This window comes from Camellia sinensis, chromosome 12 (assembly GCF_055761805.1).
Source record: "Camellia sinensis isolate YWXY chromosome 12, ASM5576180v1, whole genome shotgun sequence".
NCBI classification, from domain to species: Eukaryota; Viridiplantae; Streptophyta; class Magnoliopsida; order Ericales; family Theaceae; genus Camellia; species Camellia sinensis.
This window is the reverse complement of record NC_138972.1, coordinates 154876916-154904886: the sequence shown is the minus strand read 5'-3', so window position 1 is coordinate 154904886 and position 27971 is coordinate 154876916. Positions and strand designations below refer to the sequence as shown.

Here is a 27971-nt window from a genome sequence, read left to right as displayed (position 1 = left end):
CAATCTTCTAGCCAATTCCCCCCTTGTGAAGTCAATTCTTGAACTAGGACCCAAATCTCTCAACTCTCTCTCTCTCTCTCTCTCCCTTCTCTTGCATCAGTTGGAGGGAATGAAAATAAGAAAGGCAACTTAGTGGGGTCCAAAGACCTAATAAGTGGTAATTGACAAAATAAAACAAATAGCATTATTTTAATCAAATTTAGTCGTTCCGAACCGAATTTTAATTAAGCCTACCATAAAATTCTATAAATTCTAACTAGCACATAAATCAAGTCAATTTCTGATTCGAATGCCGATAAGGCTTTCAATTTACATATTAAAGCGGAATTTCAGACAGATGTTTCTACAAGTAACAGATAGTGAGCCAAATATCATGCAAATCACATAATAAACTCATATTTTATTTTATTCACTTAATTAACATCCTTAACTACCGATTAGTGACTAATTGTGGATTGGGGTTATTATAGTCTACATGGCACTGTTTTTATTTCTTTTATTTGGTGATGTATGTACTCCATAAGATACTAACTATAAAGGTTTTGACAGCGAGACAAGGATGGAAAGGAGCTTGGACTTGTTGATTTGTATCACAAGACACACTTAAGTCAGAAAAGGCAAGCATGGGTCCATAATGAAGTTGAAATTAGACATGTAAGAATTTTCTAATGTTAAATATAAGTATTTTCCTGTTAATGATTACATGTCTAAGGCTCATGTGTTGTGAATCTTTAGCACTAAGAACGAACAGTGTAAATGATTATGAATGTAAATGATTAGGACTAGACCATCCAAGGGGTTTTTGAGTTACAAATGGCTACTAGATTTTGTCCTTGCTGCCCTGGCTGTGTATTTGATATTTGGCAATATAGAGAAGACTACCTATTGGTTACTTGCATTGAGAACTACTCACTTGTTCTTAAGTTTGGAAATATTAGAGTGAAAGTTTATGAGACAAAATGGTATGATTTGAATATTTACAGCATTGTTGCTGCAAGGCTAACGTTTGGTAGGAGCTTTAACTGTATAGGCATTGACCTAATAATCCATCTTGGTCTAACTTGGGCCTGAGACCGTAAACTATGTCATGCTTGATCCAGTGATAAACTTACCAAGGGTAGCACTAGAAATGCAATTCATACTAACTCAAATAAACTGGGTATTATTAATTAATGTTTGCTAAGCGTGAATAATGAAACTTATGATTGATATGCTTCTGTAGGTTGCCTGGTGCCTAGAAACAAGGATGGCATGGCATCTAAAAACGCATGTTTAAAGAGAATATTAGACCTGTTAATACTTTAAAGTTAGAAAATTCAGCTTTTGGGAAATGCTACTTTAAAGTTAGAAAATTGAGCTAGAATATTAGACCTGCTACTAGATTATGGTGCTTTCTCTACCAGTTATTATGTTCTCTCTAGGATAAGTAAATAGGAAAATCAATGTCTTTAGTTGCTCTGTTACAATGTATATATAAAATGACTATATTTAATTTCATGAACAATTGTAGAAAAAACTTATAGAACGGGAGAATGAAGCTATAGAAGATGGATCTGGCCCACTATCTGATGAGTAGCTTTCCATTGACGTGTTTGGGCGTAAGTCTGGCTACATAAGTGGTTTAGGATGTGGTCCTAAACCTAGTACAACAGCATCTGGTCGACGTACTCGTGCTGTTCTTGAGATAGAAAATGAGGAAACTAGAAGGGAGCTTGAAGAGCAATGGAGAATCAATGAGGAACTGAATGCAAGAGTGCACAACTTGGAGTCAAATAGCGTGGAGGTCAATGCCAAGATTGACTTGGTGCTGCAACAGATTAGTCGGCGAGGTTTTACTTCTGATTTACCATCATAGTAAGTACCTTTTGCTCTAGATAGATCTGTCATAGTTATAAATTTAGTGTGTTTGTTATTTAGAACATTTGATTATGATAACGTGCTCGGATTATGATAACCTTATTGTGTTGATTCTAGGTGACTCACTTTCTTGTTGTGTTGATTCTTATTATAGCTCACTAATACTTCAAGTACACTGAGATAACGTGTTTTTTCATTATTTGTAACTTATTTGATTATGAATGACGATTGATTATTTAATGAGGTTATGCTGTGTTGAATATTTGATTCTTCTTTTTGAATTTTGAGTTGCAGGGATGTCCAAAGGGTGTCACACCTAAGTATAGCTTGAAGCCTCTTGTGCAAAGCCTGTCTGATATAAAGCCTGATATTGATGTTGAGAAAATGTTTTTTTAGATATTTTCTTTGAAGAAACTATGTTGCTATTCTTCATTTGAACTGTTACTACTTTGATTTGAATTTGGAAACTTTCAGTTTTAATTTTTGTCAAATTTACTTTCTATATACTCATTATGGTTTGGGAATAGAGTAGGTTTGATATATGGATGTCAATTTTTTTTTAATATGATTGGATGACATTTAATTTTGTGCATTTTAGCTATGAGATTAAATGATTACAAAAGTTAACTTTGATTTTTAGCGACGAAAATGTGTTGTAGAGAAAGTTATATGTCTTTTAGCGACCAAATATCATAGTCGTTAAAAGTGTCATTATTTTGTTTTTTGTGACCAAATTGGGACATTTTATGACGAAATATTAACGACCAAATGTTTAGTCTTGTAAAATTAAACATTTTGTGACAATATAAAATTGGTCGCTAATTGTCATTTTTGGGGACATTTTCAAAAATTGGTCGCTAAAGACTTTTCTAGACGCACTTTTAGTGACTTTTTTAGTGACAAAATTAATTTTGTCACAAAAACCATTTAGAGACTAAAATAATAGTTTTAGGGACTAAAATAATAGTTTTAGGAACCAAAATAATTGGTCGCCAAAAGTCTTATATGTTGTAGTGCATGGATTGACTTTTTGACTTTTTAGTTATTTGGCTATTTTAGCCTGGAGATAAAAAATCTCATTTGGGATAAATTTTTTAATTTTTTTGACTTTTGTTAGAGAACAAATGAAATGATTATGAATTAGATGTGGTATTTTGTCTTATTTGGTTAAAATAACATATTTTATCTTTTATGGCTATTTTAGCCCAAACTTGCTTCCCAAACATAGGGGGTGTTTGTTTGGGCTTTTTTGAGCCAACTTATAACTTCTAATTTTGGAAAAGTTATTCTGAACTGTTTGGTTAAACTTATTTCAAACAGTTTCTGATTCTAACAACTTATTTTGACTCAAAAAAATAGATTTCTAGAAATTGCTCGCCCCTTACTTCTGATTATCAGCTTCTGCTGTGGACATATTAATTTATGATTATACTCTTAATTTTTTTTTTTTATGTTTTTAAAAATATAAAAAGACCCAAATGAATTATAAAATATTATTATTATCTTTTATGAGCAATGTAGACAAGTAGTGAATAACAAAAAATAAAAATTAATTGAAAAAGCTACTTCACAGCTTATTTAACAAACACTACTCAACAACTTAAATTTATAATCCAACAGGTACACCAAACAGATTAACAGCTTCTAATTAAAGTCATAATTTATAATATGTTAAGTTATGATTTATAATCTGTTTTGACAGTTACACCAAACAGGACCATAATCTTAAAAAAATAGTTGAAGTATAGGGACTTTTGGATGCAATTATATTTAATTAGTAAATACAATAGATTGATCTTCAATTTGCTTCAAGAATGGACTGATAAAATTGAAAAAAATTGGAGCAAAAAAAGCCATAGAGATCTCAATCCAAGCTATATTAGTGGTCGTTGCTTTGCTTCTTCATGACAAGAATCAAGACAATGAATATGTAGATAATTCTCATATTATTTTAGTTATAGCGTATTGTTAACGGGTGAAGAAAACCGATAATACTACCGTAAACTATACTATTAAATTTAACAATAACAAATCTTGTATTATCGAAACTTTTTTTTTTTTAAGCATTTGAAAATAATGAGAGAGAGAGAGAGAGAGGGGCAAACATTACGCTTTGGTAGCAAACCATTCCACAATATAAAGCATTCAACACACTAAAATAGTAATACACCGTTCGGTAATTCTACAAATCATAGTGCCCCAGTCTTTAAGTAGCTAGGCTAGTGAGATTATTAAGAACACCACAACTCACAATAACATGTTTAACTAATTATTAATTTCGTACAACCTCCTCAGTGCATAATCCTTAAAATCGATATATCAGAATTGATATATTTCATTCTGTATTGTTAGTGGGTGTGGATTAGTAATCACCGGTTCATAGTTAGTTGTCCCATATTGCTCATCTATCTGCATATATAAAGAATTAGTGTATGTTAGTTGATGGAGAACTTTTAACATATATAGATGCACAAAGAACAAAATCATTCATTTTATTAGGTTACCTTTTCTTGAAGATAGTTGTTAGCTGCATTCAGTATCCCCTCCTAAAACAATAAAACATAATTATACTTCTTTACCTAAACAAGCTAAAAGAAAAGGATAATAATAGAATTGAAAGATTAGGTCAAGTAAAAAAAATCCATAACAAGTATAGGTTAAATGTATGCAACAGAGAGTAAATGTTATTTCGTATTAACAAAACACTATTGTATATGTATGATCAAGAGATTTATTGCAATGTCACACCAACCACATGTAAGTGCGAGATAGGAATCTAGGTTAGAACCCAAACCAGGTGATCATGCGTGGCTTGACCCGATTTAGTGGGAATAGACCCAACCATTGGTTGGTGACTGTTGGTTATGACTCCCTATTGGCTTGTGTCCCATAAGAGGTGACCATTAGGTGTATATATAAATACACGCACTATAACATATAAGAGTTTTAGAAATTAAATTTTTTGATGACTAAAAGTAAAAATTTTATTGCAAAAGATATTTAGAGATCAATTTCTATTGTCGTGACGAAAGTCACTAAAAGGTCGTCATGAAAAGTCAAAACAAGCTTGTTAGCAATAAAATTTTAAAAATATAACTAATAAATAGACTTTTAGGGACAAAATAATTTGGTCTCAAAATTGTTTATTTTTTGAGATAAAAAATTTGGTCCCAAAATGATAATAATTTATCACTAATGTCCAATTTTCGTTGCTAAAAATATAATGACGATACTTTTCGTAACAAAAATATTTGGTCCCTAAAAAATAATTTTGTCCCTAAATTTTGGTCTCTAAAACCTTATTTTTTTGTAGTGACGTAATGCATTTAGCTCAAAAGACATTTGAATTCCAATAATGTATTGTATCTTCTCCCTTTACTCTCACTCTAATAAATACAATGAGTGTGTATAAAAGAAAATGTTATGGATCCTAAATGAATTACTAAATTTTTTAACAAACCTCTCACATGGGTGTAGAACCTACACAAATCACATGTGTGGGTCCCACACCCATGTGAGAGGTTTGGTAGAAAATTTGGTAATTTATTTGAAGCCCCTAGCGTAACTCGTGTATAAAAGGCTCTTGAATTGTGGAACCAAGAACTTTATTCAATTTCTATAATAGTATTTGTAGGGACATATTTTTTGGGTTGTCCATGTAGTCGAGGTTGTTAGCCTAGGTGCCACATGGATGGACCAAGTTGCCGAGATATGATGTGATCATATCTAAATTCGAGATATTCGGATAGAGGACAAGAGTCCTAGATGATATCAAGCTACCTATTTGGATAGAGATGGAACTCTTGAGGAAGTTCATCTTAATCTGAATAGTATGAGTTGTGATAGATGTTATCCTTGCAAATGATAAAGTCTCATGAAATAAGACTTCTAAGGGAAGTTGGACACTGATTATTATAAGAGTAAGGCACCCCTGCGAGTCTAAGATATGCCTTTATTTGAGATGCTTTGACTTGTGCATTGAGTACTTATTTGATATCTTTGAGAGATAATTTGATTGACTTGATCGTCAGAGTACTTCTAGGTGGACGAGTTACCGCGGTATTATCATCTTCTTGTTGACAAGTAGTTGACTTAATCTATTTTGCAACTTTATCTCCAGCTAAGTTCCCTGTTTGGTTGTGTGGTCAAAAATTAACACCCACAATATAGTGTCGTCTATGGAAACTTAGTATAAAATAAATAGCTAATAACGAACAGGAAATGAGGATCGGGGATGACATTTATAGTGAGGAGGAGGAACACATGGATTCTAATATTAGAGGAGGGAACAATAACGAAGAAGTACAGAAGGTCGACCTTGGGGCAAACAATGTCACCAAGAGCCGAAACGGTAACAAAAAAGGTAATTGAGATGAATATTGTCACGAAGGTGATCTCCATGTATGGAAGGATAAATGCCTAAGAAGAGATGAAGAACTGAAGAACATGGAGAACAAGTTGACAGACTTGCAGACAGTGGTCAACGTTACGATACAAAACAATGTGATGTGATCAATGTTTCCCTTGTAAGATACGCCTGCCTTAGCAGCCAAAGTCGATGTCCAAAAAGGAGGGCAGCAGGCAGTACCAACTGTCCCACAGCATGCTAAGGGATGGGGAAATTCATATCGTTAATCACGAGATGCCGTGAGGACAGAGTCAATGCGAGAGAAGTCCCAAAGGACACCACAAACCAAGGACACCTATGTCAAGGGATCTTGGCAGATCCAAGAAAGGGGCCTCTGTTTTGATGATGCAGTGGATGTGAAGAAGTCCAAGAGAATGCATCCTAATGCAGAAAGCAGAGCGCCGAAAAAACTGAAGTCGAAAAACGATCGAGCTCTTAGACGAAAAAGGAGGATCTGAGAAATTACCTCCAAAAGAAGAGATATGATGCCAAGAACACATCTAACGCCCAGCTGAAGACGTTATTCTCGGTAGAGTTGGATGCGTTCGAAACACCGAAAATGTTTAGCATGCCGAGATTTCAGATCTATGATGGTAAGCCTGACCTAGACTTTCATGTCAGATTATACTTAAATTCAATGGCTTTGCGGAGTGGGAATGAGCAACTATTGTGCAAGGTGTTCCCATCGTCATTTGGGAAAATAGTATCAGATTGGTTCCACAAACTGCCAAAAGGATGTGTGAAGAGTTAGGAAATCCTAACCGAGATGTTTGTGGCCAGGTTTGTTACAGACAAATTGCAGCCACTGAGGGTAGACTCCCTACTGGTGTTAAAGATCAGCGATAGCAAAGGTCTTAGGGCCTATGCCAAAGGTGCTATGAGGTTTACAACTGGATTCCTACTTGTAACCAGGAACTCGCAGTCGTATCTTTTAAGAACGACTTAGATGATGATTACCCACTTGCAAAGACTCTCCAGAAGAATATAGAAGAACTAATGGCGCGGATTGAAAAAAAAAACCCAGGACTAAGAAAGTCTTAAGGCGATGTTCTTGTGGTGAATAAGGCGATTAACTTAGACTTGATGTGATGGTAGAGTTAAACTAAGTACAAGTGATGCTTTAATGTGAAACAAAGCAAAACTAGCCATGTTTTGGTCGGTTTGTGCAAAAAGTCGAGGTAGAAAGTACTTTTGGTACACTGAGGTCAAGCCTTAAGTATTTAGTTTGGGACGCAATGACCTCGGTCATGGACGTCATGACCTCGGTCATGGACGTCTAAGTTAGACTTAGACAAGAACCAGGCGATGTATTTTTATTGTGAATATAAGTGATACTTAGGTTCACATTAGGGGGCAGGAAGCATGAATAAGTATAACACTTGTAAAAAAAAAAAAAATTAGAAAAAGTTTACAAGTTAAAGTTATCTGAGATGATTGATAGAGATACTATCCAAGATATGTTACCCGATATGGCTGATCACTAAGCTAAATTTGAGATGATCAATCCGAGATGATTGACTAGTGCTATTGCCGAGGTATTTTGATCTGAGGTAAGCAGCCAGGTTGTCAGACTTCAAATGATAAGAAAAAATCTAAGTATGAAAACATACAAGACAAAGAAGATAGCAAAGCATACGCAAAGTAGTTATGAAAAACAAACACCCAACACTTAAAAGAAAAAAAAAAAAGAAAGGCATGCACTGAAGGAAGAGCCTAGGTAGAGCAAATCCCAGATCTAAGAAGACAAGATCTCGGCCTAGATGAGTAGGCCCAAGAAGACAAGAGCTCCATCTATGTGAGCAGATCCCAAATTCGAGAAAATAAGATCTCGACCTAGATGAATATGTCCAAGAATACAAGTGCTTAGCCTAAATAAGCAGATCTCAGATCCCAAAAGACAAGATCTCAGTCTAGATGACTGGGTACCTAAGTGAGTAGATCTCAGATCCCAAATCCCAGAAGACAAGATCTCGGCCTAGATGAGTAGGTTCGAGAAGACAAGGGCTCAATTTAAGTAAACAAATTCCATAAGACAAGATCTCGACCTAGATTAGTAGATCAGAGAAAACAAGAGCTCAGCCTAAGTGAGCAGATTTCAGATCCCAAAAAAAAAGATCTCGACCTAGATGAATAGGTCTGAGAAGACAAGATCCCAGCCTAAGTGAGCAGATCCCAGAAGACAAGATATCGGCCTAAATAAGTAGGTTCGAGAAGACAAGAACTCAACTTAAGTGTACAAATTCAAGAGGAGAAAGCCTCAGCCTAGGTTGACAGATCCAATATGAAAAGAGTTTAACCTAGATGAACAATTTTGAGATAAAACAAAGCTTAGCCGAGATTAGAAGATCTTGACAGTAAGGGATTGTCGAGACCTTGGAATGTGGTTTGACGAAATTTGGAGCTCAACTCCAATGATGTCAATAACCTCAGCTGAAGTTAAGAATAAATTGAAGGAAACGACCATTAAAATGAAATCGAAGGAATGACCCTTAAGTGGGGAACGACCCCTGAGTAAGTTAACTTAGGCTTGCCAAGAAGTTAGAGCTGAAACTAAGTGATGTTCTAACGAGAAACTATGCGTTTAACTTAGACTTGTTGGGAAGACAAAGCTGAACTAAGTTAAAGAGATGTTTCAAAAAGAAACAAAGAGAAACCAACCACAATCTGGCTAGTTTGTACGAAAAGCCGAGGTAAGTAGTACTCTCGGTGCACTAAGGTTAAGCATTGAGTGTTCTGTTTAAACGAGCTCAACACGATGACTATGGTTATGGATGTCTAAATCAAACTTAGACAAGATTCGGATGATGTATTCCTAATGTGAACCTAAGTTGTATTTGTATTCACATTAGGGGCCAGAGAGCAAAGATGAGTTAATGAAGGCTGAGTCAGTGATTTGAAAGTGATACTTGGTGAAATTTTTTTAAAAAAAAATTGGTGAGATAAAGGTATCCGAGATAACACTTATATCCGAGATGTTGACTTGATCCTTATATTGATCTTGGACAGAGTCTTGGCCTTCTTGATAGTTGTTGATGTCTGCTCCTTGCTGGTTAGTGCCTCTGCTAGTTTCTTCTCAACTTTGACAGCTTTCTTTTCAACGGCCTTAGAAATGGCCTTGATAACTTGGTCATTTTGCTTCATATGCTTCTCTTCTAAGATGTTGAGTTGCTGGAGGCATGAACATGTTAGATTGACTATAAGGAGATGGATGGATTTCATAGTTATGACATTAGGGATGTCAACAAGAAGGTCTTCTACAACAAGAGTTCAGCAAGACACGTTGTCATTGGTTACGGCGATAGTTACTCACAAATAGGACGATTAGAGGATTAACAAGGTCTAAGGCTGGGAGCTTAGGACCTCGGTGTTTCTTGTTCCTAGTTCTAGCTGTAAGATTCTCGCTATGTCGATGGTTGCACTGCCATTGAGATGGTGGGTTGATGCGTGAAGTAGTTGATAAAGTGCTTGGCTACTAATCTGGTTTAGCTAGTAGAGTTTCAACCTTGGGCACGAATGGAGTATTCATAGTAATGAATGATTTCAAGAACAACAATGATGGTTTGCAAAGGCTGAGAGAGAGAGAGAGTCTGAGAACACAGAGAAAGATAAAATGGGATAGTGAAAATGTTTTGTTGGAATAGAAAAAGGTGACAGATTGTGATGATTCAAGTTTCTTGGGCGACATATGATGGCTGATGTTAGGTGACGTCTAATGGGGCGGCGTGTGTCAATTATGGGACATATTGGGAACCAATGAAGAGGTGACACGTCATGATGTTTGTATGACGGTTGAGATGACGGATTTCAAATCGCGGTGTTCATGAACTAGCGAGTTGCGATCTCGACTAGTAATTCGATCTCGGTTGAGATGTTGATCTTGGATGAAAGAATGTAGGTTCTTGATTCTTGATGCGTGGACACTTGAGTCCTTGTTTCTTGATGCCGACGAGCCATAATCTCGGTCGAAGGAGTATCTCTGCATGTTGTTTAGCTGACATATTGGAAAATCAGACAATATAGATTTTATCATCTCAGGTTGCTAAGGTAATATAACTTAGGGGGCAATTGTGGGGACATATTTTTTGGGTTATCCACGTGGCCGAAATTATTAGCTTGGGTGCCACGTGGATGGACCAAGTCGCCGAGATATGATGTGATTATATCTAAATTCGAGACATTTGAGGACAATAGTCCTAGATGACATCAAGCTACCTATTTGGATAGAGATGAGACTCTTGAGGAAGTTCATCTTAATCTAAATAGTGTAACTTATGATAAATGTTATCCTTGTAAGTAATAGAGTCCCATAAAGTAAGACTTTTAGGGAAAGTTAGACACTGATCATTATAAGAGTAAGGCACTCCCGTAGGTCTAAGGTATGTTTTTATTTGAGATGCTTTGACTTGTGCATTGAGTACTTATTTGATATCTTTGAGAGATAAGTTAACTGACTTGATCGTCAGAGTACCCCTGGATAGACGAGCCACCACAGTATTCTCATCTTCTTGTTGGCAGGTAGTTGGCTTAATCTATTCTACCGCATGCTTTCCAACTAAGTTTCTTATTTTTTTAGTTAGAAATCAATACTCACAGTATTCTATCACTTAGGAATAAAATCTAGATTCACAAGAGCCATAAAGCATCCTTCTAATTTCTACCAGGTTACGATAATTAGAGTGGAGAACCTAGTGTGAGATTTGGTTGCGACCTTTTACCTTGTGGTTTATAAACTGAACACCTATTGATTTGGCTTGTAAACCCAATTTTGACATATTGATTACATATTTCAATCATGTTAGATATCTCACTAATTATTAGACTTGTGTATTTACACTATAAATATGAAAAAGTATTACTATTCAGCCCCAAAAATTAGACTCAATTTATAGATTCAATGACGTAACACCCCATTAGCAAGGTATTTGGGATGATTTATATAAAGTATAACTTTTAACTTTTTATAAAAAGATGTGCGAAAAAATAGAGAGTTGATGTAAACTAAAAAAGATAAAAAAAAAAAAAAGTCCATTTTTGTAGAGGATGCCAAATAATGCTTAAATATCTAAGTCAATTCTCTCTCTCATTTATTTCTCTAATTATTAATCAACCATCTTGTTGACATATCACTGTATTTAAAAAGTGAGTTTGTTTATCATTTTCCAATATGAAAAGATTCGTCAAATAATGACATCATTTAATGAATTACCCAATTTCTATTAATCATACTAACATGCAAACTAACTAAAGATTTAGGCTAACCTTAGTCTTCAATAATTGGATCTCTTGAGACATGATGTCCATCTGCAAATGATAATTGAGTACGAAATCAATTCAATTATTCAGTTAATGGTAAGTAAAGAAAATTTAAGGGAAAATGTCAAATAAATAGTAAATGAAAAAACTAATAACAAATCAGCGTACACTTTGCAACTGGTTGCACTAGGTACAATTCTCGTCATTGTACTCCATTGATTTGTAGTTAGTTGCTTCATTTATATGATATTTCATAATTCAAATTGGAAAAGAATAAGTAAATACCTTTGCTGAGCGGATATGGTAAATCCAAATTTCAAGATGTTTTTCAAGCATGTGTAACTCGTCTAGTGTCATTGCTTCAACTCCCCCTCCAGACATAAACCTAAAAAATATTTGTTTATATAAACTTAAAGTCATTATAAATATAAAAGAGTTTGTAAATTTAGTATTTGATGATTATTGTTTCTCAAAAATCACTAGAATGAAAGTAAGATTTTACTGCTATTTTCCCCCCTTTCATCTCATTCAACAAATATAAGGACTTGAGTAACGCACTACAAAAAAATGAAGGTTTTAGAAACTAAAGTTTAAAGACAAAATTATTATTTAGGGACCAAATATTTTTGTTGTAAAAAATGTCATTATTATATTTTTAGGAACGAAAATTGGACATTAGTGATAAATTATTATCTTTTTGAGACCAAATTATTTTGTCCCTAAAAGTATATTTATTAGTGACATTTTCAAAATTTTGTCGCTTTTATTTTTAACTTTTCGGAACGATCTTCCAGTGACAATCTTGACGACGATAGAAATTAGATCCTAAATATCTTTTGTAACAAAATTTTCATTTTTAGAAATCAAAAAATTTAATCTCTTAAACTCTTATATGTTGTAGTAACATTATGATAAAGTGAGGTTTTGCTACATATATAACCTATTACTTCTTCTACTTTCATTTTCAAAAGTAAATTATATGTAGTTTGAATGTATTTAATTGTATTTAGTAACCGATTATATGTACATAATCTACATTAAGCTGTTTTTCATGCCTAATCTTATCACTATGTGGTCTGTTGTGGGTGGATAATTTTTTAATCCAGATAGTTTATCAGAGAGCTAACTAGACTTGTCATGTTATTTATTTATTTATTATTATTTTATTTTAATTTTTTTTAAGGAAAAGAAAAATGTTAAAATAATACTCTTCGTACCTGAGTCCCTTCTTCAGAAATTCAATTTCATTTTTCAGCATGTTGATCTCCTCTTTTGAGTCCTAGAAAAAAATAGGATATATAATTCGTTATCAAACAAATATCAATGGAGATTTTATGCCTGGTAGGTCAATAATGGAAGCGATCTATCTTTTGAAAACAGTAATAGAAAAATATAGAGAAAAGAAAAGAGACATTCATATGGTGTTTATTGACCTTGAGAAAACCTATGATAGAGTGCCCCGAGATATAATATGGTGGGTGTCAGAGAACAAATGAGTGAAAAAAGGTTACATTGATATGATTAGGGACATGTATGAAGAGGTGATGACCACTATTAGATCGGCTGCTGAAAAGACAAATGAATTTTCTATCACTGTAAGGTTACACAAAGGATCTATCTTAAATCCTTATCTTTTTGCTTTAATTATGGATGAGTTGACGAGAAATATTCAGAATAACGTGCCATGATGTATGCTTTTTGCAAACGATATCATGCTAGTGGATGAGACTAGAGAAGGAGTTAACACAAAGTTAGAAATTTGGAGAAAAACCCTTGAATTTAAAGGATTCCGGATAAGCAGAACTAAGACAGAGCATATGAAGTGTAAATTTAGGCCTAGTTTGGGAAGACTAAATAAGTGCACTTTTTGAGTTTTTATGAAATATGGGTTGGGTTTGAAGTGATGTGTTAGAGAGGTGATGTGACTTAAATAAGATGATGTGACTTAAATAGGATAGTGACTTTTTGACTTTTTGTCTTTTTTCAATCATGCCAAACTTGGCGTAACAGTAACAATGAAAGTAGATGAGAAGTGAAAATTGAGAATTAAGAACTGTCTAAGAGTGAACATTTTGTTATTTAGGGTTGATTGTCATAACAGCGGGGAGATTGGTGCGGATGTGGCCTATAAGATTAAAGCATGATGGTGTAAGTAGAGAAGTGCGTCTGGGGTACTATGCAATAAATGAATACCCACTAGACTAAAAGGTAAGTTCTATAGAACGACTATTAGACCAGCGATGTTATATGAGACAGAGTGTTGGGCAATCAAGAAACGACATGCAGATAAGATGAGTGTAGCTATGATGAGGATGTTAAGGTGGATGTGTGGCAAGACTAAACAAGACAAGACAAGACAAAATTAGGAATGAGTGTATTCGGGAATGGGCAGGGGCATGGGCAAGGGCAGAAGCACATGAAGCCCAGAGGGGTTACGTGCCCCCCCTCTCAACTTTTGGGAAATTATTCTCTTGCCTCTAATAAAAATATATATTTGAATTTAATCCAAGTAATATCTTGAAATTTTTATATCACTATTTTCTTTACTTTTTTTATATAAAAAAATGTTTAATTTATCACTTTAAATGTTTAATTATGCTAAAAAAAATTCTTATAAATTTTATAGTAAAGAAATATTATGTATCATTGATATTTTGTTAGTGCGGATGTGGCCTATAAGATTAAGGCATGATGGTGTAAGTAGAGAAGTGCGTCTGGGGTACTATGCAATAAATGAATATCCACTAGACTAAAAGGTAAGTTCTATAGAACGACTATTAGACCAGCGATGTTGTATGAGACAGAGTGTTGGGCAATCAAGAAACGACATGCAGATAAGATGAGTGTAGCTATGATGAGGATGTTAAGGTGGATGTGTGGCAAGACTAAACAAGACAAGACAAGACAAAATTAGGAATGAGTGTATTCGGGAATGGGCAGGGGCATGGGCAAGGGCAGAAGCACATGAAGCCCAGAGGGGTTACGTGCCCCCCCTCTCAACTTTTGGGAAATTATTCTCTTGGCTCTAATAAAAATATATATTTGAATTTAATCCAAGTAATATCTTGAAATTTTTATATCACTATTTTCTTTACTTTTTTTATATAAAAAAATGTTTAATTTATCACTTTAAATGTTTAATTATGCTAAAAAAAATTCTTATAAATTTTATAGTAAAGAAATATTATGTATCATTGATATTTTGTTACTGTTTTATATCACCTCTTATACGACAAATAATTATTACACAATTAATGACAACTAATAATATATTACCTTGTAATTCAATTATTCAAAACGGGAAAAAAAATAAGTAATATATAATAGCCTCTGTATATTATTTATTCATCTTTTTCTCATTTCTTTCTCTATATCTCTTTATGTGTGTGTGTGTGCATCTTAATATAATTTTGTTCTTATATTTTATGAGGGTATATATAATTATTTTTTAAACCGTGATGATTATCATATATAAAATAAATTAATAACAATAAAGATAATGATTAGTTAACTTGATCTTATATTTAAATATAACTTCTGTATCACACTAATTTTTAGTCTTACCATCAAATAAAAAATTAAGTTAAATTATGAGTTTTGTTAAGATTTTAATTCAAATGTGCCCCTTCTTTCTGAGCCAAAATCCTGGCTCCGTCACTGGGAATGGGCAGGAGTAACACTGATAGAAGATAAGTTGAGAGAGAATCGATTGAGATAGTTTGGTCATATTCAACGGAGACCAATAGAGATAGCAGTGAACAGATGCGATGTTATAACAATAAATGAAAGTGTTAGGAGACGGGATGTGCCTAGATTAACGTTGGCTAACGTTGCAAATAAAGATATGAATCTACTTAATTTGACTAATAAAATGGTCTTTAATAGGGCCACGTAGAGAAGAAGTATTCATATAGCCGATCCCATTTGATAAAACTTAAGGTTTGGTTTGGTAATACTTTAATCAAGATTAATAAATAAATATAAAGAAATTGAATTCAATTAAACTGTGGGATGTGCATTATTGGAAAAAAAAAAGTAAATAAATAACAAGAAAGAATATATTTCTTTTCTTTTTTTAAAAAAAAAAGAAAAAAAAGAAAAAAAAAGAGATGAACAGATAGCTTGAGTAAAAAGAAAAAATAATGTTACGTGTTCAAGATGCCATGGCTCTACTGTTTTCCTTTGTCTACTCAATGGATACAAGTTTTCTTATTCTCCTTTATATAATGGTTTGTTCCTTTAATAACTTCCACCAACGTGTCGATTATATGGGTGAAGTATATTTCAAATTTATGAAGAATATAATGATCAGTAGAGCTTTATTGAACCTTCCCAACCAATAAATTTTATTATCCGCCTTGCAGATATTATTTTCTAATGTGCAAAGACAATTATATTGGAGAACCAGCATCTGATCCAAAGACCATTATAAAAATGAAAATAAAAAATTAATAAATAAGGACAAGAAGAAGAAAAAAAAGGCCCTGATTGGTTCCACCAACACAATAATTCCAAAGACCTTGAGACTTGAGAGGCTAATGTTATGGTTTTTTTTATTTTTTTTATTTTTTTGGTTTTAATTATTTTTTCAAAAATATGTTGTGTAAAATGCTTGGAGAGATGAGATGAGATGAGATGAGATGAGATGGTAAGGAAGGATCACATACCATAACTTGCTTTTCTTCATCGTGGTCGGCCTGAGTGTCTCCGGTTGATTTCATGTACCTCCCAACAAGCCCTTGCATGGTTCTTTCATATATACAATGAAAAAAGAAACAAAGTAAGAAAGATTATTTCTACGATAAAAACAAAGTCAGCAATTGAATAATAATAGTTTGTGAAAAAAGAGAGACTATAGTATAGTAAAATACCCTTTAGTGGAGAGTTCGTAGAGCTTGCCATTGGCAGAGAAAATGAGAACAGCAATTTCAGCATCACAAAGCACAGAGAGCTCCTTAGCCTTCTTAAGAAGCCCAGCTCGGCGCTTGCAGAAGGTGACTTGTCTGTGCACCGGGTTTTCGATCCTCTTCATCTGAACCTTTCCTCTAGCCATAACAATATATATATATATATATATATCTACAAGTTCTACTGTTCTTTTTCTTTTTTTGTTTTGATTGCTGTGTTTTGTGTGTGCTTCTCTGCAGACAACCTCCCACTAGTTTGAACTAGCTTCGAGGTGCTGCAATATCCCTCCCTCCTTAGTTTATCTGTGAAAGCTTGACTGTCCCGTACCAGGCCTTGGCTCCTTTATATGCATGTACACCCCTAGTGAGTGAATGTTTCTCTCTCCTCTCCTCACTCTCTTTCGCTCTCAGATGAGAATCATTTGGTTGGCATCCCTTTCCACATCACTTAGGTGTTTTTTTTTTTTTTTTTTTTTTTTTTTCTCTTTCTTTCTTTCTTTCTTATAAATAATATATAGAGAAATGTTAAGCTATGATCGATTTTTTTTATTTCATTTTATATCACCATCTACATATATACTCATGAGTGATTCTTTTGTTTAAAAATAATTATTAAAAACTTAATGATTACAAATAATATATTACCACAACTGATATATAAAGATGAAAAAAAAAAAATTATATAATAATATATATATTTGGTTCTTCTTGTACTTGTCATGTCTGACATTACTGGTTTTTTTCTTTCAAAAAGACAATTTCACCTTCTTAGAGGGTGAAGAGGCAGCGAATGTGGAGACAGCCAAAAGCGTTTAATGTGTTTTTAATTATTAAATTATATCTCTCGATTCTTAAATTTTTTTTATATGATTTCATAATTAAATATATATTTTGACATAATATCAAAGAGTAAATGTGACAAATTGGTGATAATCTTTTACATTCAAAAAGATTTTCACCCATTAGTGATTTTTAATTTTTAATTTTTATCTTCTATTCTAAACTATTAATATCCCTTAGACAAAAAATTAATAATGAAGAAGAAAGAATCTTACATATAAAATAATCCAAGGATTCAAATTCTGAAAGTAAAAAAGAATGACTTTTCTGAATAGATATATAGTATCACTGGGGGCCAAACATCATGGAGGAGAAGTTTAAAGTGGGGCAGCTCATACATATAGATATAACCACATGATTTATGCAAGCTTACTCAGCATCATGCAATTGCTTTTTCCCATACATGTGCAGCCCATCAAAGCTCTTACTAGTGGGATCACTTCTACAATCTTAGAAAAACAAACTCAAAAAAAATATTTAATTACATCAATATCAGAAATTTTAACTAAAAAAAAAAAAAAAACATTGAAGGGATGAAGGTGTTATTTGGTATAATTTATTATAAATTAAAAATTGATAATTAAAAAGTAGAAATTAAAAGCTCCCTCACCTAACTTTTAAAAATCAATTTTTTTTTTTTTAATTTATTTAAATTATTTTGCCTAATAAACTTAAGCATAAATTACATAAAATACTCTAACACATGCTCTCAGAATAAATATTAAAAAAAAAATTATAAATAGCTCATTGCGCACTCAATTCAAGTATGAGCCTCATTATACATAATTAAAACTACATCACACATCAATAAATATTTATGGTACAAATGTGAACATCTTTTTCTCAATATCCTAAAGTTTTTGATTGATTTATGACGTGATTTTATAATAGCAAGATTAAATATATATATATATATATATATATATATATATATATCATTAATTTAAAATTTTAAGTAAATTTTTAATATTTTTTTTGGGTCTCTACAATTTCTCTATTGATTGAGTCGAGCCAATGAATGAGCTGCCCAATGTTGGGTTTGCCTTTTCCCACCCACCCTTTCTCTTTTACTCTTCCTAATCCCCTTTTCACTTTTCACTTTTCTTTGTCTTCTGGTTTGGCTCACAAATATTCCCCTCTTAGCTTTCTCTCCTTTTGGTTGATTGAAAGTGAAATGGAATGGGATGGGAATGTTATTCTCTGTAGTTTTTTTTATGTAACGATAGTAAATGATAGTTTTATTTATAATGTATTTTTTTAGTGAATTAATAGTAAGAATAAATATTTTAATAAAATGATTATTTTATTTCACTCTAATTTCAATGAATCATAGACATTTTTAATAAAATAACTATTTCATTGCATTTTCATTCTAATGAACCAAATAGTATTTTAGTGTTTTCATACATCAATGGCTAGCTTATTGCAGTTTGAAATTCAAAAACTACTGTTATATTATCAGATTGATATGTAAAATCAATCTGATAATATAACGGTAGTTTTTGATTAATTTTCAAATTGCAGTTTGAAATTCAAAACTCTTTCAAAATTTATAACCAAACAAAGTTTTGAAAACGCTTTTAACAAACTTATCTAAAAAAATTCATAACCAAACAAGTTTTCAAAACTCTATTTTAAAAAAAAAAATTTCAAAAAAACATTTTTTTTTATTTTGTTCTTTAAAATTATTTTTATTTTTTGAATTTTTAAATTTTTTTTTATTTTTGAAAAAAATATTTCTTATTTTTTCGAAAAGAATATTTTGTTATTTTTGTAAGTTTTGGCTAAAAAATTTGTTATGATTTAGATATATATGGGTGATTCAAAAATTTTTAAAATTAAAAAAATAAATATTTGAAAAAAATATAAAATATATATTTTAAATAAAATTTTTAATTTTTTAAATATTTTAAAAAATAAAAAAAATTAAATAATTTTTTCAAAAAATATATTTAAAATTTTAAAACAATTTTTAAAAAATAAAATAATTATTTTGTTCTAAAAAAATTCAAAAAAAAAAATACATAAAAAATTTAGTTTCAAAATTGGTAACCAAACAAGTTTTCAAAATATACAACTCAAAAATTAGTTTCAAAATCTTTTCGAAATTTATAACCAAATAATTTTTTTTAAAAATTTATATTTCAAAATACAATTTAAAACTCGTTTGTTGATATATTTATGTAAATGAGTTTCGTATATCTATCATCATTATCATTAAACAAATTATAAAAGGTTAATTAGTGTGAGTTTTTAATTAATAAGTCGACCGACCACTTAGCTTTGAAGGCAATAGAATCTTGTCAAATCACAAACAATCAATGGGAAACCCTAAAAGAGATCTCCTCTTGTCATCTCAAGATCAGAAGCTGCATGGAGAGCCCTGATATATAAAATAAAGCTTAGATTCCAATTTTGTATATAAAATAGTATAATAACAATTATAAGAACAAAAAAAAAGTTACATAAGGTTCCTGGCGGGGGATAGTAGCATATTTATCTTTAATTTGTGTGGCTACTCTCATGGTGTTGAAACCCTTTTAACTTAAATTTATAGTTGGTGCAATTAATGGGAAAATAATAATGCTATATAATGATTAAATTCTTATGAAAAATGTTATACGTTTTAAATTTTTTATCAAACAAATGACTAGATGTGTCAGATTGTAGGTTTCATAAAATTACAAACCTCATACTCATTTGAGACATTTAATCATTTATTTGATAAAAAATTTAATATCTCTAATATTATTTAAAATTTATATCATTATAATCTGAGTGATAAGATCTATCACACCAAGCCTAGCTTAGTAGTGAGAATTCCAACGAAATATCAAATGTTACCATTATTAATGAAAAAAAAGAGAGAAGGTAATCCTATGCCTAGGCGATTTAACCATTAAATTATTTAACCAGCTATCTAAAGTCCACCTAAAAAAGCTCAAAAAATTCTTATTGTCGGCTCTAGTTTTTTAAGGCACAATGAGGTAAGGTCTTATTTTAAACCGCAGTGATTCAATATTTTAAATTTGTATTATTAATGTCAGCTTTAATAAGTTGACAGTACGAAAAAAAGAAAAAAAAGACCAAACTATGACATCAAATAGTAGGTCCACATCAGCACCATATCATTAGTGGTTTATTATTGGTCTTCAAGTAGTGGTATGAAGCATTTTTATATTTTAAAATGATTTTACATTTTTTTAAGATAAAATATAGGAAGACTTACATGTAAATCCTAATAAGAAAACTTATTGTCCAATAAATTCTATGATAATTAATGGTATTTTTCATTAAATACGATTAAAAAAAGTCACTAATGGTTAATTTTCAACAACAATTTAAAAATTATCATAAAAAATGTCACTAATTATGAATTTTAACGATAATTTAAAAAAAAATCACAAAAAACGCCACTAATTTTCAACTTTCAGTTACAGTTTAAAAATTGTCACAGAAAAACATTACTAATTGTAAATTTTAACAACAATTTATAAAAATCGTAACAAAAAAAGTTACTAATTTTCAATTTTTCACAACATATACAAAAAATCGTCACAAAATTATTTTTAACAATGAAAACTTATTTTCTATAGGATTTAATGAGAATTAAGTCTAACTATTAAAACCTATTAATAGGCGTTGTTTGGGAAGTGGCAAATGAGGCTATTATAGCCTCAAATGAGATATAAGCCAAAAAGCTCACTTTTCATACTTTTTTATTAAAAAAAAAAAAAAATAGGTTCACTGCCGTTTGTCAAAGTGGCAAGTTGTTACATCACGTGAAAAATTACGGCTTTGCCCCTTCTCACCAATTTAAAAAAATATAATTTTAAGAACAAATTTGTCATTTTAAATTCAAACATCATTTCAACACACTTTTCAATACAACAACTCAATTAAAAATCTATCTCATCTTCTCAAACATAAAAATTAAAATAACCTACTAAAATAATTAAAAAATCAAAAAATTTCTAAAATAACCACTTCCCAAACAACGCCTATAGTTTATCATAAAATATATATCCCAAATTTATGAAGAATGATGCAAAACATACACGGGTGATTTTTGTTTTTTTTTTTTAAGCTTTAAAAGAAGGTTTTGGGATGGCCTAGACATCCATGTAGGACGTCAATGTCCATAACAACAGACATCAAAGGCATCCGTACATTTGGAGATATGTTATGAACCCACGTGTCGCTTCAGGAGGCAGACAAGTGGTTGCCATAGCACTAGCAGATTCTATGTAAAGACTAGGGGCGTGTATAATTCCGCTGAAACTGTCAAAAACTGTCAAAATCGCACTGTCAAGGCAAATTCATTATTATTTGTCAATCGAACCGTCGATTTTTGGTAAGAAAAATGACAAATTCTAATAACACTTTTAACAATCGGTCGATTTCTATTTTTTTTCCAAACCACACCGACCCGCACCGCTATTAAATCATGTTTTATAAGATTCTAAAAATTCTTTTTTACTTAAGTTTGCTTGTTGTTCTATACTTTAAAATATAATATTACATTATTGCTCGAGGGAAATTCAAGATGTCAGTAATTCAAAATAAAGTTGAATTTCAATTCACTTTTCAATCTTTTTTTTTTTTTCTGACCATGTTACAAACTTGCATCAGCTCACTTTTCAATCTAAACACTTTTCAACCGTAAACATTTTTAATATATTGTAAATCCTGAATGATATTAATTTTATGTATTGTATTTGATCATTGTAGCTTCCACAGATGCTTATAATGAACTGATGGCATAGTCGATATTATCATGTTGTTGCTACACTTGCTGCATCAGAAGAAAGCTTCACAAGATGCTTAACATCATGGTATCTCTCGTCTTTTTTTTACTCTTTGATTTAAATTTTGTAATTTAAATTATATTTTTTATAAACCGCCAATCCGCCCGAACCGCCAAGGCAAATATGCCATTATTTGCCAACCGAATTGCCGATTTTTGATAAGAAAAATGACAAATTCTAGTAACATTTTTATCAATCCGCTACCCGCTATACGATTTCTATTTTTTTCTCAAACCGCACCGCGTACAACCCTAGTAGAGACACAGGACGATGAAATGGGCTCAATACATTTAGAGACTCCCATATCAAACCCAAACCTATCAATAACCAGGAAGCACAGCTATGTTGATTCCACTTGTGTCATCAGAAAATTCAATTCCCCCACATTAAAATTCAAAACAAAAAGATAAAATCCAATATACATCTATATATTACATAAAAACAGTTGAATAAATTCCAAACCACCATAGTAAACAATTTACAAGGGAAATGAAATCACAAGCATACTAGATAAAGTTGCAATTATGTTTATGCCTCATAAATAAACTTTAAAACAATGTGTCGTGCTCCAGAAAATGCATTGCTTGCGTCTACATATCATCATCATAAAATAGCACACCTACCACTTTCAGCTTGCTTGCGAAGCTCATCGGTCTCCCTCTGGGCTCTCTCCAAATGTTCTCTCAGCTTACGGATTTCATCATTTGATCTCATTTGAGCTGCCTGAGCAATCTCTTCTGCCTTCAATCGTGCCGCTTGCTCTTCTGCCAATTGCAGTTCAAGCCTGTGAGTAGTCTCCCTCAGCTTCGATTCAACCTGTGGAACAAAACAAATAATAATAATAATAATCTATTCAAGATGTGAAAAAACAAAAAGAACCATAAACTGAAAATTTTCCAAATGGTAGCTCTGATTCACTGTTTCTCATATCAGGATGAAGGCTTAGTTAGTTCATATCTATCATTTTCCAGTCATTATTTTCCATGCCAAAAACTGTAGGCATGACAATATCACAAATGCAATCTATATTCATTTTTAAACTGATTAGTCAATCATAAAGACAATTCTAAACACCAATAACCATGAGACAATTAAGAATATACAACAGCAAAGGCTTCAGTTATAGGGCTCATTTAAATTGGTTTATGTGGTCAAGCTTGCAGAACTTATGGAGGAGTTTAGGGTTTAAACATGGCAGCAAAGTGGTAAAGCTTTGTGAATTAACAGAATAGGGCTGTTCCAAAAGGCTGTGAGGAGTACCAGAGAATAGTAACTACTCTCTTTAGGTCAAGTTATAGGGTTTGGCCATGTGACAAAAAGATATTGATGTTTAGCCCACAAGAAAATAGTATTTGCCCATGTGAGTGTTCCCAAAACTCAATCATATGGTGGAATTAGATGTACCTGGAGAGTAAATGAGTGAGCTTAAATTTAACATGTTTTTTGAAACCCCTCAGAACATGCTTCAAGCTTTTGTTTCCATTTGCAAGCTAGTCACAAAATTTATTGCAATCGAATAGTATTCTCGTCTATTGTAGGTGAAAGTTTGCTAATTTTTGTGGCTAGAAAAACAAATAGCTATTCTATGAAAGTACAACTGGGAAGTGCTTCATAAAACCCTGATTCAGATTTTGTATCCAAAATTATTTAATTGTCACAAAAATATATAGCATAATTACGGATAACAATCACAAAAAATAGTACCCACTCAATTTCACAAGAAGTTCCCATTGGGGTACTCCACGACATGGCCATTAGACATTTTCAAAACATTAGTGTTAATGGTTTCTATAAAAACTGCCCATATAAACTATAGCCATCATATTCTAGGCTAAGCCAATAACTTGTGTCACAAGATAAAAATGCCCCTAATTATTCTATTATTTGTGTCACATGGTGCACAATCAAATCTAAATCATCCAGTCCAAGCCTGAGGACCCTGTACATTTTTATGTTTCACAAGTAATGCTTCCCAAAAACAAAACATCCACCCAAAAAGGCAGGACACGCTTAAAGGAGTAAAAATGAAATTGCCAATCACGGCTCTCTTTACCATCAATCATGGGGCAACCAAGGATTCAAGGACACTGTTTCTAACCACGATTTAAACACACTGAATGAAGATCTATTGTGCATAAAATGAAAAGGAAAGATAAGCAGGCAACAACTAAAATATCAAATAGGTATATATCTTAATCATACCATATCAGTTATTCGCTTGAGCTGGTCTTCATATGATCTATGCATCTGCTCCTTCAACTCAGAAATCTCACGTTTCGAGTACCCCTCCAAGGAATTAACTTCTTCTGTCTGATCACGAAGTTTCATAGCCCCCTTCTGTTAAACAAAACATAGAGATTGTTATAATTTTGCTTTTAACATGATATTAATTTTAGAGTTCTGCCACACACCAAAAAACACAAAAAAACAAACAAACAAACAACAACCACCAGCAGCAGCAGCAGCAGTAGGACTCTCACCTTCAATTCAATGAATATTTCATCCGTATATGGTTGACCACCAGTCTGCTCAGTGACCATGTTTACGAGAGAGAAAAGTTGCTGAAGTTGTTCAGCTTTCTTTGCCTCATCTTTGGTCTTATTGTCAAACAGAACTCTTCGGTTTCCACACAGAAGAAGAATTTCCTACACCAATGTTAAAAATAATTAGTCTATTTGTATATTGTTAGCTAATTCATTCAGAATATAAACAATTAAACAACCACTTGATCTGCATCAATACTGTCGAAACGGCAATAGTTGGCTAACTAGAAAAAAAAAAAAATTCAGAAATTCTATGCACATTCCAAACAGCATTAAGGGTTCGCAACTATCACAATCAAAGACTACAGAACAGAACCACCAACAAGTAACTTTAATGAGCTATCAAATTATAACCAATGATGAATAAAAAATTTATAGAAGCAGAAAGGTGCAAGACACAGGAGATACTCTACCTTTAAAGGCTCAGGGCACTCGGAACCCAAGTAATCTTCCAATGTTTCATCATTTTCTTCGAGTTCATCGCCACCAGTAAAGACTACAATCATGTAGTCATAAATTTTTTTCCCAAACAAAGTCTGCAAGCTATGGAGGGCAGCTTCTTCTTCTTTCGAAAAGCGGGACCTGACTGAGAAAACTACAAGAACTGCATGGATGCCATCCTTGGCCATATTGATGCATTTGACAATTTCTTTTCCAATAAATTCAGACTCAGCAGAAAAATCAAATAATCCTGCCATTTTTTGTTAGGTTAGCAGTTCGAACCAAAAAACATATTAACAAAAGAAAAAATGCTTATATTGCTAATTGATATAGATTTACCGGGAGTGTCAATAACATTAAGAATCTGGCCATCTGTCAATACAGTTCTGTTCAGCTCACAAGTACTGGTAACACCAGCTGAGCTAGCCCTTGACTTAAATGCCTTTCTTCCAAGAATGCTATTGCCTGTTGAACTTTTTCCATTTCCTGTACGTCCAACCAAAACCACAGTTTGAACCCCATTTGAAGGGGAAGTGAATTCCCAATCATCATCGTTTGAACTTCCACCCATTCTATAAAATCAAATTATCCAGAAGAATATGTCAATACAAGTTTGAGGCCTTAACTAGTAAATCACAATTTAAGATGACACACATGAACAAATGGGAAGCAACTATTATCATTTACCTACTTACCAGTTACCATCAACATGATAAAAGATAAAACTATATATTTCTATCTTCCACTTTTAAGTCAATCAACATTTTAAAGAACAAAAACGCCAGTTATAACTCTTTTGGCCACTCACATCTAGTTAATTGCAAATCCATTGGCCTAATCTCTAACGTTGTGTTTGGTTGGAGGATTTGAAGAGGGATTTGGAAAGGGAAAGGGAAAAGTTAGGTGAAATGTGAATAAAATGTACCTACATTTCACCTAGTTTCACACACCTTTTCCCTTTCTCTTTCCAAATCCCTCCCCAAATCTCCCAACCAAACACAGCATAATGTGGTTTACAAACTACACATAAATGTTTAATTTTCCTATTGTTGATAAGTTTATAAAAAATGCAAAGAAAACCAGTGCGAGGAGGCATGACTCATGAAGGAAAAATATAAGAAATAAAAAAAAAAAAAACTTTATCGTTATCCACAAATTATAGAAAAAAATACAAAAGAGATTGTTTTACGCATTATGGTTTTTTTCTTTTTGGGTAATTTCACATTACGTTAAATTGGGCTTATATATTAATTTTTTTTTATAATATAAGATATCAAAAATTAAGAGGAAGAATATTCATATCAGTATGCAGATTTAAAAGAACAAATACAGACAATCATGCTATGTTTGAATTAATGGATTTGATATGAAATAATTTAATACTATTCATTCAAAGAGAATAGCCCAAATTTAGGTTTAATAGTTTGGATATAAATTTCAATGTTGAATTTGAAGATTTGTCATGATGGATATAAAATAATAATGTAAAAATAGTGATTCAAAATCCTTCATGCTAACGGTTCTAGTTCTAAAAGAGTCATAATAAAATATTTTTAATCTCTAATTTATTTCCCCCTTTTTCAATTTCTCATTCCACCTACAACATCTTAATCTCTTATATTTACATAAAATTCAACCCTAAATCCCAACTGTAAATACTTGAGGATAAAATCTACGGTCTCGTCCGAGTCAACCCAAGGAGCAAGTGGAGGTTTGGCCGGTCGTTAATTTCAGGCCCTGATATTCGTCGAGATCCAGGCAAGCTGGCCAAGGCACTCAGTTATTAAATAAAAATAAAGGGAAAAAAATCAACCCTAAATCCCTTTATTTGGAATCCAACCAACCAAACAGAGCCCCATGCTTGCAAACAATCACAAAATTTAGAAAGAAAACGGTCAGATAATAAATTCATATGATATAAAAAAATAATAATAATAAAAAAAAAAATTAAATAAAATTAGAAAATTAAAAGAAAATTAAAAAAAAAAAGGAAAATAACAAAAACAACAAAGGATAAAGGAAATTGAAAGGGTTGAGATTCCAAACAAGGCCTAAGAGAGTAACAGATCATGGATTATCTTAAATATAAATAAAAAAAACAGATTCAGTACCACAAATCACAAATTCTCAACAACAATAATAATTATCTCCTCCACCACCACCCACAAAGCAAAACCACCAACAAATTATGATTCCTAATTTTTACTTTTTTAATCTCTATTATTTTTTCCTTTATTTTGATATTCTCTATGATGATCAAGGACCGAACCAAATAACCCAAAAAATTTAAAGAAACTCGAAATTGACTTACTTTGAGATTGTATCGTCGGAAGAAAGAGATCGGAGAGAGTCGAAAGAGAAAGAGAGAAAGAGAGAGAGAGAGAATGGTATAGAGACTAGAGAGTGGCTGGTGAGGAAAGGAATAGATAGAGCATAAAGAGGTAGAGATACAGTCAAAAGAGGTATTTATTTATTTTATTTTATTTTGTTTCATTTTGATAATAAAATAAGAGTAGTAGTAATGTATTATACTTTGAATACAATTTTCTTTTTGTATTTATTTTATTTTATTTTGTTTCATTTTGATAATAAAATAAGAGTAGTAGTAATGTATTATACTTTGAATACAATTTTTTTTTTGTATTTATTTTATTTTATTTTGTTTCATTTTGATAATAAAATTAGAGTAGTAGTAATGCATTATACTTTGAATACAAATTTTTTTGGACTTTGGGATATTTGAGACAACCAGACGGTCTCTTGGGAAAATGGATGCCGTGCTGGCTAAGAAAATTATCGTTTATTATTTCAAGAGTTTTTTTTTTAAAATATTCTAAAAAAAAATAATTTAGAGAATTGACTCATTTTTTAAATTATTTTGAGAATTAACTTATTTTTTAAAATCACATTTTAA

At 32.1% G+C, this 27971-nt stretch overlaps 2 protein-coding genes across 3 annotated transcripts; both read right to left on the bottom strand.

Annotated features, from left to right (window-relative positions):
• Window positions 1-3969: 3969 nt before the first annotated feature.
• On the bottom strand, window positions 3970-17090 carry AGL12 (AGAMOUS-like 12). Of its 2 annotated transcripts, XR_014347560.1 has the most exons (8): window positions 16390-17090; window positions 16186-16267; window positions 12736-12797; window positions 11804-11903; window positions 11525-11566; window positions 7730-7810; window positions 4362-4403; window positions 3970-4266 (listed from the first exon to the last, which is right to left on the bottom strand). XR_014347560.1 is itself a non-coding variant. In XM_028204515.2 (7 exons), the coding sequence occupies exons 1-7, from the start codon at window positions 16569-16571 to the stop codon at window positions 4177-4179; spliced, it is 600 nt and encodes a 199-aa protein (XP_028060316.1). In that variant the 5' UTR covers window positions 16572-17090; the 3' UTR covers window positions 3970-4176. The 2 variants fall into 2 exon arrangements, 1 of the variants encoding a protein (XP_028060316.1); XM_028204515.2 differs by lacking the exon at window positions 7730-7810.
• A 5390-nt stretch (window positions 17091-22480) lies between these two features.
• On the bottom strand, window positions 22481-27588 carry LOC114263941 (P-loop containing nucleoside triphosphate hydrolases superfamily protein). Its single transcript, XM_082900209.1, has 6 exons — window positions 27369-27588; window positions 25397-25629; window positions 25030-25307; window positions 24554-24718; window positions 24276-24410; window positions 22481-22889 (listed from the first exon to the last, which is right to left on the bottom strand). The coding sequence occupies exons 2-6, from the start codon at window positions 25626-25628 to the stop codon at window positions 22677-22679; spliced, it is 1023 nt and encodes a 340-aa protein (XP_082756335.1). The 5' UTR covers window position 25629; window positions 27369-27588; the 3' UTR covers window positions 22481-22676.
• Between the last annotated feature and the right edge of the window lie 383 nt (window positions 27589-27971).

Excerpts from the sequence above, each read along its gene's own strand:
- AGL12 (XM_028204515.2), bottom strand. The coding sequence starts at position 16,571 with ATGGCTAGAGGAAAGGTTCAGATGAAGAGGATCGAAAACCCGGTGCAC. Across the intron at positions 12,798-16,185 it reads ATGAAGAAAAGCAAGTTATG|GACTCAAAAGAGGAGATCAA; the intron begins GTATGTGATCCT and ends ATTTTTTTCTAG. Across the intron at positions 4,404-11,524 it reads TCCAATTATTGAAGACTAAG|GAGGGGATACTGAATGCAGC; the intron begins GTTAGCCTAAAT and ends TTATTGTTTTAG.
- LOC114263941 (XM_082900209.1), bottom strand. The coding sequence starts at position 25,628 with ATGGGTGGAAGTTCAAACGATGATGATTGGGAATTCACTTCCCCTTCA. Across the intron at positions 25,308-25,396 it reads TAATGTTATTGACACTCCCG|GATTATTTGATTTTTCTGCT; the intron begins GTAAATCTATAT and ends AAAAAATGGCAG. Across the intron at positions 22,890-24,275 it reads TCAAGCGAATAACTGATATG|GTTGAATCGAAGCTGAGGGA; the intron begins GTATGATTAAGA and ends TTTGTTCCACAG.